General features: G+C 45.7%; 1 protein-coding gene across 1 annotated transcript in view; it reads left to right on the forward strand.

The window, feature by feature from the left end:
* The window catches only part of DTNBP1 (dystrobrevin binding protein 1), a 491,566-nt gene extending 482,780 nt beyond the window's left edge, over nt 1-8,786 (forward strand). Inside the window, exon 10 of the mRNA XM_086965159.1 lies at nt 8,286-8,786. Within this exon, the coding sequence (XP_086821285.1) occupies nt 8,286-8,539 (254 nt within the window). The 3' untranslated portion in view covers nt 8,540-8,786. The remainder of the gene's footprint in view (nt 1-8,285) is intronic.
* Nucleotides 8,787-11,003: the final 2,217 nt, after the last annotated feature.

An 11,003-nucleotide genomic window follows, 5' to 3' on the forward strand; every position in this document is an offset into this window, starting at 1 on the left:
CCACTCTCGAGGCCAGTCTTCATCGCGCTTCCAATCCTCAGGTAAACACAAAATACATAAGAAGTCATAGCAGAGTTCTGCTCCTCCACTCCATTCCCACTCCTCTGATAAAGCTTGTGTGAGGCGCCTCCTGCTCCCCAAGTTGGTCAACTTTGGAGCCAATTCTGAAACTGGTTCTGGGACAACCTGAGTTTTGGGGGCCTTTAGCCATGCTGCACCAGATTGAAGAGTTTCACTCAACTATGCTCCGGTTCTTCGTATCTTTACCGACTCCCTCTGGTGCACCTTTCAGGCCACATGGAGCCAAGGGGTCTTCCAATTGGACTACCACTGGCAGGTCCACACTCAGGGCCAGCTGGACCCTCTGATCCACTTCTGTCTCAGCTCCAGTACCATTGGCACCCATCCTCACTCTGGGCCTAGCACAGAGGTGGCACCAATTGTCTTCTACAAACGAATTCACCACCTGTCCAACTTCAACCGACGTCACAACTGAATACGACAGAGGTTTCTGCACTTACTTTCCCAGTTCACTCTGCCCTATTCCGAAGACAATTGGTATGAGGACTTGCAAGACGTCACTGGGCTGAATATTTCCCCAGAGTAAGCCCTTTTCTCTCCTCTTGGTTTTGCCACAGAAGACTCTGCATCCTACGCCATGGTCATGGATTGGGTGGGCAAAGTCCTTGTTCTCCATCACTCCACCATGGAGATGAAAACAAATGTTCTGATGAAGTCGGGCCAAACTGCTTATGAGCCTTTCCTTCCTTGTAATGAGGCCTTGATGGTTACACCACTTAGGGCTTTGTGTAAGCCGTATACCTGGCCTCCTGTTAACTGGCATCTCCAGGCGACCCAGCCTTTTTAGGTCTCGCCTGTCAATGCGCATGCGCATTGAGCGGAGCGAGACTATAGGGGCTTAAACAAAAGTTTACCTGACTGGCGATTTACTGGCGATTTAATGCAGCGCATGTGCGCTTTTAGCTCAATGTGCAAGCGCAATGAGTTAAAATGCGCGTGCACAGCATCAAATCGCCAGTAAATCGCTACCTGTTCCCCAGCTTGGTGCAGCCAGCACCTCCCCTCTCTCTCCCCCACACAGCCAGGCTCGCATTTCTTCACCCCCTCCCCAGCTGCCAGCACCTCCCCTCTCTCTCCCTGCAGTTTCACGGCTGCCAGGACGTGTCTCCCTTTATTTAACTTTTCTTGTTTATCATCCTACGTTAATTAGTAAATTCTTTTTGTTTTTTCTTTTGTGTCTGCCGGAATCTTCCCCTATGGCTGTTTATTTCACGTCTCCTGTTGCACGGAATGTGCCTGTCACCGAAACAGCGGGCTGACATGTCAGGAATGTTAATATGTGAATTAAGGTGTCAGGCCAGGTGAACCATTTAGCGTGACAAAACGCAACTCGCTGTATCCGATTTCGCCATGTTGGACGCCAATGTCTGTCTGTTTTATGGACAGCCTATGGCCCACCCCAGTGCATCCCGTACTATCGCTGCCGCTGAAGCAAATATTCACGCCTTTTCGTCAATGGTCAACATTTAAAAAAAAATCCTTTTGTATAGAAGCATTCTCAAATGTTTTTGTTTCCTTTTAAGCCCTCAGATATTAAGAGCTTGGACTGGACGCTCTGGTTTGCATTGTAATCTGTAAACTGGTCGTTCTAGTTTATATTGTAATATGAATGAACAATTTATTTAAAAACATTGTGGACGCATTTTCATCCTTCGGCTTTCAGAAACAAGAGCCAGTAATAAATTAGTTTATTCCAGTCTCAACCTATCCCCCCGCAGGAGTTTCCACTGAAACACAATAGAGAATACTTGAAGCGGTGCAAAAATAAATTGATGGTACAGTTATACAAGCACATGCCCGCACTGCAGAGTATCAAGAGCCCATGTGTCACCCGTTAGTGTTTAGTATAGTTATTTCAGCAAAAATATGAGCATTGCAATGTCGTCACCAGTACTCAAATACGATCTGTTATTATGTTACGTTGCTCCAAAAGATTGCTGCGAGTCACCACACTTTAGTACAGAAACCAAGCGCCTATCACCATTTATTCAGACAAATCGGGAAGAAAGGAAACATCGAGTGAGTTGTGTGGCCACTGAAATACTAAATCAACTGTTACATCCAAGTTTTAAATGGGTTTGTTTCGAGAGATAAAGCCACCTTCTGTTGCCCTCTTAATTCCCGTTTGTGTTTTGCATTTTAGTACCTTCATTAAGACCAGCTATATGCTGACCCAGCGTCCCTTTTTTTTCAGTACAGGACTATGGGCACAAACACCCCCGAACTGGCCGGGAACACAAAAGTGACAAAATCCTTCCCGATTCAGTGGAAGCTGTCCGGATGGGAGGCTTTGTGAGATCTTCATCTGAGGCCAGATGTTTTCACAGGGTCTCACCATTGTGAAGCCGAGCGGCTTTGAGGGGCCCACAACACATCCCTGGAGAGTTGGCAGACTGCATTAAACGGCTCGCATTAGCATGTTAAAAGGGCTCGATTGGTTCTCGCGGCTGCCATTTTTGGCAGCCGGTCCCGCGTCTGGGCGGTTTCCCCTACAAATGGTGATGCACGGGAATGTCTCCTCTGTTTGATTACCTCTCAGCGCAACGCCCCTGGTGTTTTATGTGTCACTTGGTAAATGGAATAGAAACATATCAAATATTTCTAAATTGACTGGGTATATCCAGATGCCGGCCCTGCCTTTTGATTAAAAAAAAAAGAGTTTTCACTGTGGTCTTGTTTCCCTATTGTTACAAGCTTACTTCTATGGGGTTTAAAAATCAACTCTTGTTCTGCTTTGGCATTTTACTGATATGTAAACGACAACCCCTCTTGATGTCTGAAGCGCCAAGGCAACCAGACGCCTCCTTCGTAAAACACCTTAACAGCATGAAGTGTTCATGGATTCTTTTGTGCCCATTGCGCAGCAAGGCTTCAATTGACTGTAAAGCAAGCAATGGACACACATCTCTGCCTCTGGGCCCCCCCTATCCCATTGTGGACAACCTCCCAGCCCCCCCCGCAATCCCATCATTGTGGACAACTTTGAAAGTATTCATATTTTTTAGCTCATTCAAGCCTGTTTGATGCAAAAACATTGAATTATATGTTGAACTTTGCAAAAATAGCCAAAAGCTCAAGCTGTCTGGTGTACGCCAAACAAACAGCAGCAAAAGAAACATTGAACACACATTCATAGAGCCATTTCTTCAGAGCTTGTTTAACTCGTGATTATCACGTGCCCTCCCTCACTCTATCGCCCTCCATCACTCTATCGCCCTCCATCACTCTATCGCCCTCCATCCCTCTATCGCCCTCCCTCCCTCTATCGCCCTCCCTCCCTCTATCGCCCTCCCTCCCTCTATCGCTCTCCCTCTATCGCTCTCCCTCTATCGCCCTCCCTCTATCGCCCTCCCTCTATCGATCACCCTCCCTCTATCTATCTATCGCACTCACCCTATCTATTGCATCACCATAGCATCACTCAGCACCACCACAGCATCACTCAGGGCACCACAACATCACTATGCGCAACAACAGCATCACTGAACGCCACAGCATCACTTGTCGCCAAAACAACATCACTCAGCGCCACCACAGCATCAATCTGTGCAACCATTCAACAACAACTGGTTCAAATATTTTCTGTCAATGTTTCAAGCTTTATTACAAATGTCATAAAAAGATGTTAAATGTTATCAATTCTGTTCTTGTTAAAACATTGTGATTTGTCAGATCAAGTCTATATCAAAAAGGGAGGGAGGTAAGGTAGTTGATCAATGGATCAACGGACACGGTTTACCACACAGGGTGGTGGAAGGTCCAGTTACAGCTTGTGTCCGTATCTTGCACTAGGAATACAAAAGGGGGGTTGCTGAACTGTTCCTATGGAGAGTGAGGGAAGAGTTAACTGGCATGACCACAGATGTTAGAGTAACATCCTGGGGCATCCATTTTGTTGGATGTAATTGCCTCACACACCCCGAAGGATGTCATGCTTCATCATCGGCGGTTGCTCCTCGTCGGGGAGGCGGTGCAATCCCCGACGGGCTCACCTCAAAGAGGGGTTCTTTGGCGGAGATCTTTTTCCAACAGCCTTATGGTGAGGTGGGGGGGTGTGGGCTGGGCTAGGTGTAATGGTGTGTGGGATATTAAAATGTAGCAAGGGGTACCGGAATTCAGTTTATTCTGGGGGTCCCCTGGCTGCAGTTAAAAAAGTGGGGTTAGCTCACTAGGTGTCAGCAGGTTAGGTCGGGTGACCCTAGATGAGACTAAAGGTGATGCTGGTCGACATGTTTCTCGCTGTGGGCCTAGACTAGACCCCACTTTTTTAACTGCAGCCAGGGGACCCCCAGAATAAACTGAATTCCGGTACCCCTTGCTACATTTTAATATCCCTCACACCATTACACCTAGCCCAGCCCACACACCCCCACCTCACCATAAGGCTGTTGGAAAAAGATCTCCGCCAAAGAGCCCCTCTTTGAGGTGAGCCCGTCGGGGATTGCACCGCCTCCCCGACGAGGAGCAACCGCCGATGATGAAGCATGACATCCTTCGGGGTGTGTGAGGCAATTACATCCAACAAAATGGATGCCCCAGGATGTTACTCTAACATCTGTGGTCATGCCAGTTAACTCTTCCCTCACTCTCCATAGGAACAGTTCAGCAACCCCCCTTTTGTATTCCATTTGTCAGATCAATACATGTAAGTAAGGGGAAAACTAAACATGTACCTTTACTAATGCTATAGATGTAACATTTGCTAATTTTATAACTATTGGCATTTCTAATAACAAAATTAATGCTTTTATATTTTAAAAAACAAACAAAAATTTTTAAAAAATTACATTTTCCACACTAAAAGCTCAAACATTTCTATTGCGAGACCTATTGCATTTCCAATGCTTGTTGTTTCAGCAACCACCTCAGGAGAGTCTTTGGTGCAAGCTTCCAATAGCCAGACCAACCCTAATAATTTCACTACCAAGCCCTCCTGATAGGGAATCAAAGAGAGTGGAGACTTTTGGAAAAGTCTTATTCCCCTCAGCCAGTTTTGCCCTGCGGTCATTTAACTTCTCCCTTTTGCTGGGCCGCTGTACTCATGCCCTTCAGCATTCTGTAGCGCAAGTCCTTCCAGGTGATTTTGAAGACCTGTTCTGTAACAGGCCATTTAGGATATTCTTGATGCAGCAAAGTTCACAGTCTGTTGTGGCTTGGACACCACTGATTCAGTTGGACAGGCCATTGGCACCAGTGTTGCCATTCGTTACGATCAATGGTGTCATCCAGTTCTCCCTGATGGACATGCCGTTCAATGAGACTTGCTTGTTTGATGACGAGGCTGATTCTATTGAATGTTTCAAGGAGAGTAGGGCTACTGATCGCTTTCTGGGCCTTTCTATCCAGCATCCAGGGGCAGCTCCTCCATAATGGCAGAGGAGCGTCGCCCCACTGCCAGCAGAGGATAAATAAAATGATAATAACACATTGTTATCATTTTATTTATCTCTGTCGGAGTTAACATCCAACAGGAGGGGCCGGGCCAGGGCAAGTAGGAGTACTCTACATTTATAAATTCACATATGTGTTTGTCCGGCCGTCTCAGACAGGCCAAACACACATGCGCGCTTTGCTTCTCCAACCCAGCTGTATTGTACAGCCGAGTTGGAGAAACCCCACAGGCTCTCCGGCACCATCTGAGCGGCAAACTAGGCTGCTCAGACCAATATTGGCACTGCTGTTGTGCTAGAGAGCAGCGTCTGGATTGGATGGGGAGACTGTGCCTTTAGGCCCATCCACTTCTGGCTTTCAGACACAACAAGCAGGAGAGGTTCAAGGTGGCCAGGAGCAGTAGCAGAGCAGAGTGGGGTGGGGTGGGGTGGAACGGCAGGTAAGTGGTTATATAATTATTATTATTATTAATATTTGCCAAGCTTTGAGCCCCCCCCTGCACCCACCACCCTACAAGTTTTAAGTGGCGGCAGCCGCCGCTGCCAGCCTCACCAGCAACAATTTTAGTCTTCCTTTCGTTGCTTCTAAAGAGGCATTCCATACTGTCATACAGGTACCCAGCAGTTTTGCGGGAGATGCTGCGGTGCACACTGCATCGCGGCCAATGTCAGTGTGCTGCTCTCAGTGGTGGCCTTGGGCCTGCACGACACCTATTTCCATATTCCAGTCCTGCTCACCCATCGACGATACCTGCAGTTTGTGGTTGGAGAGGAACATTAGTAGTTCACTGTGCTCTTGTTTGGCCTCACCAGTGCTCCTCAGGTGTTCACAAAAGTGGTGGCAGCACACCTTGAGAGGTCAGGGGCACTAGTCTTCCCTTACCTCGAGGACTGGTTGTTGAAGGCTGGGTCAGCCTAGACAGTCATCAACAACCCCCAGACTACAGCGAGCCTTCTGTCATCTTTGGGGTTCACTATGAGCATGCTGAAGTCCCACTTGACCTCTCCACAGACACTTCCTTTCATCGGATCCATTCTGGACATGGTTCGGTATTGTGCCTTTCTCACAGGAAAGACAGTCCAGGACGTTCAGGCTATGATCCTGATCTGTCAGTCTTGGTCCTGGATTTCACTAAGATAGAGTCTGAGACTGCTGGAACTGATGGCATCCTGCATCCTGCTGGTTGAGCATGCCAGGTGGCGTATGCAGGCTCTGCAGTGGAATCTGAAGTCCCTGTGGGCACAAGATCAAGGGACCCTCTCTGACCACGTTCAGATTTCAGAGGAGACTACGAAAGATCTGCAGTGGTTAATACTGAACTGCGATTGGGTAAGCAGCAAACCTCTCTTCCTTCCCCAGCCAGAGCTCTCAGTGGTGACCAATGTGTCGGTTCTGAGCTGGGGTAGCCACCTGGGAGAGGTGGCTATTAGAGGTCTCTGGCAGAGTCCTGGCTTCATATCAGTCTTCTGGAGCTGAGGACCATTCTCTTGGCGCTGAAAACCTCTGTACCATACATCAAGGCGAGGCTTGTACAGGTCCTCACGAACAACACCACCACCATGTGGTGTTGCAACAAACAGGGCGGGTGGTTAACGGACCCTATGCCAAGAGACCATGTATCTCTGGAAATGGCTGGACAACCACAGTATCTTCTTATTGGAGATCCACCTGGTGGGCTCACTGAACACCAGGGCGGATGATCGTATCCGTCGTGCCTGGCTGATCACGAGTGACAGTTACACCCAGAGGTGGTGCAAGGTCTCTTCCACGAATGAGGAGAACCTTGGCTAAATATATTCGCCTTTGCTGAGAAAGCGCAATGTCGGCACTTATGCGCGTTGGCGTTTCTAAGGCATCTCTCGCTTTGAAACATGTTCTGCCACCAGCTGTGTGTGGGATTCGCCGTGAGGGAAATTTGGCAAGGCTATGCAGAAGCGTACCATCTTGCGCTGGATCATGCTCTGTATTAAAATCTGCTATGCACTCGCATAAAGCAGCCTCCCCATTTCTTGTAAACCCATTCCACCAGAGTCCCAGCCCTAGACATTTGCCAGGCAGCTACGTAGGCGTCCCCCCATACATTCACAAAGCACTATTGTCTGGATAGCCAAGTCTGATTAGATGCTCACTTTGCTCGCTCGGTTGGTGAGGGACTTGCTGGTTTAAGTACATTTTCTTCCTACCTTCTATAGGTACTGCATTGTTGTCTGTTGAAAAGGTTAGGAATGTGCAGGTAAAAGTCTCTTTTAAAAAAACAAGTTACTTACCTTCGGTAATGCGCTTTCTGGTAGAAACTCTAGCCGCAGATTCCTCTCGATCCACCCATCTTCCTAGTTCTAGTTCTGCCATTGGAATCTACCCGTTACTAAGATCCCAAGTCTAGGAATCTGCACACTGGTCTATCAATTCGCTTTTGGGACTCAGCGTCTGGTGGTACGGATAGTCTTCAAAGCAACTGACATCAGCTCACAGGGGGGGTGGTGCCTATATAGCGTGAAAGCGTCAGTACAGAGCCCAATAGCGCCACTTTCCGAGGTGCAGAGGTAGTGTGGAAATGTTTCTGTATCCAGTCTGACGCCTGGGGAAAATATTTAAATGGTGAGGAATCTGAGACTAGATACAGTCTCTACCAGAAAGAGCGTTACCAAAGATAAGTAAATTGTTCATCTTGTGCAAATTACACATCTCTCGCGGTTGATTTATGAATTAAATTCCCCATGATTTTTTCTGTTTGGGATTTATATGTTTTACTCCTTTATGGGATGAACAATGTAATGATTTCTATATTGTGTTTTCTTTCTTACTTTGTAAAGGACAAGACTTCGACAACTTTCAGAATGAAATAACTATTCATGTTCCCAGCCAGACAGAATTAAGGCAGAAACTCTCTTCTTTGTCATCCAACCAAACCGACACCGTCTGCCAAGAAATAAGTGAAGACAGCGAGTCACCCATAATCCAATCTGACGAGGAAGAAGTGCACGCAGACACCGCACTAGCGGTCATCCCTAGTAATGTAAATGCAGTTTCTGACATCAGCGACGAAAGCGACTCCCCAAATGCGTAAACGATGCCATGAAGCCAACACAAACGCATTAGACATTTTGTGAAAGATGATAGCTTGAGCGAATGAGGAACCCAAGATGTATGCATACATCCGCTAACCCACCAACACCCCCAGATGCACTTTTACTTCGTGGCAGGAAGATTTTCTACAAACTTGTGAGCTGTGAATGGAATTTGGTGTACAGTAATAGCCTATGAAACACGTTCTGAGTTTCTATGATCAAAATAAAGTAGATTTTTTAAAAGTACTAGTGTCCTGGTACAGTATTGTACTCATTGCAGCAAGTGTGTTGGGCACTTTAATACATATTAATAGTGAGGAAAGTCTGTTGTGTAGACTGCATATTTTTATTGCCACATACTATGCAGAGGTTCACAAAGAAATATAAGTTGTTAAAGTCAGAAAATATATTTGTTCAGCATTTCTCTTTTATACGTTCACATGCTCGTTAAATATTCCCAGGTGTCTGGAAAGAAAATCCTAGTAACTTTAGAACGTCATTGCTTCTTTTGCTGTCTGTATACTATTTCAAGAAAGCCAAAAACTGGGTGGAGTATTTTTCATTTAGCAAGGTTTTTGTTTTCAGTGGTAATAAGTGCTAATGATTCATGAGTGATTGGAAAACCTTTTTGCAGCATCTGGCTGTTGTTGCAGTTACTTAAGACAGAGGCGTTGTTCCCTTGAAAAAAACAGTAACAAAAGCAAGATGTCCCGGAAGGAAACATTCACATCATGATTCCCTTTTTAGATGGTGTCACATACATGAACACTTAATTCTTTTGTAATCACAGGGATTTAATATAGGACAATATAAATGTATCAAAAATATAAGTCATTTAATTCTTGTTCACATGTTACATTTCTACAAAGTAAATGTCTGGCAACAAAGTACTACCAATACAATCATAACAAATTAAGTGGTAGTATAAAGAACACCTTTCGCATAAAATATGGACATTCAAATCAACCACATTCAAGTTGACGATACCCAGTCCCTGGGGGATTATTGGGTGGCTCTGTTTTGGATATTATTGGAAAAAACAGAACATTTCTGAACACTGTTTTATTGTAGAGAATCAATTGGAAAAATTTCAACAGCCGTATATAACAAGCATTTACAATGCAATAGGTCTCCACATTTGCGAGTTTTTAACCTAATGGCATTGTAAAAGCTTAGAAAAAGAAAGAATGCTGTGTCCCTGAAGCGGGCGCCGCGCTCAGTATTATAGTTTTAAAAAAATATATTAAACCCGAGCTTGGTGTTCCTGAAATGGGCGCCATGTTCAACATCAAACTTTTAAAACAAAAATGTTAACTGAACGCTTTATCCCTAAAGCGGGCGCCTCATGCAGCATGCAAACACAACAAGAAAAAAAAGTAGCCGCCATTGTCCCTATTAGAGCCGATAAACAAAATAGTCCTCACCTACTAGATAAAGCATTCAGTGTAACAAGCCAAGTAAAAGGTCCGGTCATTATGGGCGGTAACAAATGGCGACAAGGCGTTGCCCAGGAGGTACTAACAAGCCTCATATTTAATCGGAAGCCAGCATTTACGAAAGACAATGACACAAGCCAATCAAAATTATTTGCGGAGAGTGTGTGTGGTTTCCACTGCATACTCTATTACAGCATGGCTCTAAGAGCGCGCAGTGCATGCATGCTGCCACTAGGCTCGACCTAAAAACTGAGCATTTACATTTTAGAACAGCCTTGGGGCATCTGCACACTATATTTATTTAATATGGGTTATTTATAAAGTTCCAAGATGACCCTGTTGCAGGGCAAATAGCAATAGGCATACATGCCCCACATGCATGGATTGTACTACTGAACATTCACACCAGCAATATTGTGACATATTGATATCGAGGACCGAATTTCGAATGGGTAGGTGCCTCTAGGGAAGTATAGATTTACTATTCCTAACTCCACATCTATGTACCTTGAAGTTCTATATACCGCATAGGTACTTGTATGTGGAGATAGATATAGAAAATCTGGACTTACCAGTTGACACATTATGCAGGTTTGTCCTGCTGCCCATTCAAAGGCACTATGGGACGCTCATTGTCCTGCTGCGGTTTTAACCCTTTGTGATAAAAAGCAACTCACACATTCAGCCCTTTATGAGCTGCTAAGAGGTGATTTTCGGTGGCTTAGAGCCCAGGAGGCAGGGTCATCCACTGAGATGCATACAGCCCTGAATGTGTTAGATTGTATGCAAATTAGAGGGACCTTGCAAATTTCCTTTCTGCTCAGGGCCCCTCAAATCCTAGAAACGCCCCTGCGTGCAAATGTTTGTAAAAGGCAGGGGGTGACTGAGCCAGCGTAGAGTCATGACACCACATGACAAGCGTGCATCGACACGGGACACTTTTTCACTTCTAGCAACCTGTTCTGACACATCCTTTAAAGTTCTTCTGTTACTCAGTCCTGTAGCAAAAAGGGCACGGTCTGTTTGA

The sequence above is a fragment of the Lissotriton vulgaris genome, chromosome 4_1, assembly GCF_964263255.1.
Source record: "Lissotriton vulgaris chromosome 4_1, aLisVul1.2, whole genome shotgun sequence".
NCBI classification, from domain to species: Eukaryota; Metazoa; Chordata; class Amphibia; order Caudata; family Salamandridae; genus Lissotriton; species Lissotriton vulgaris.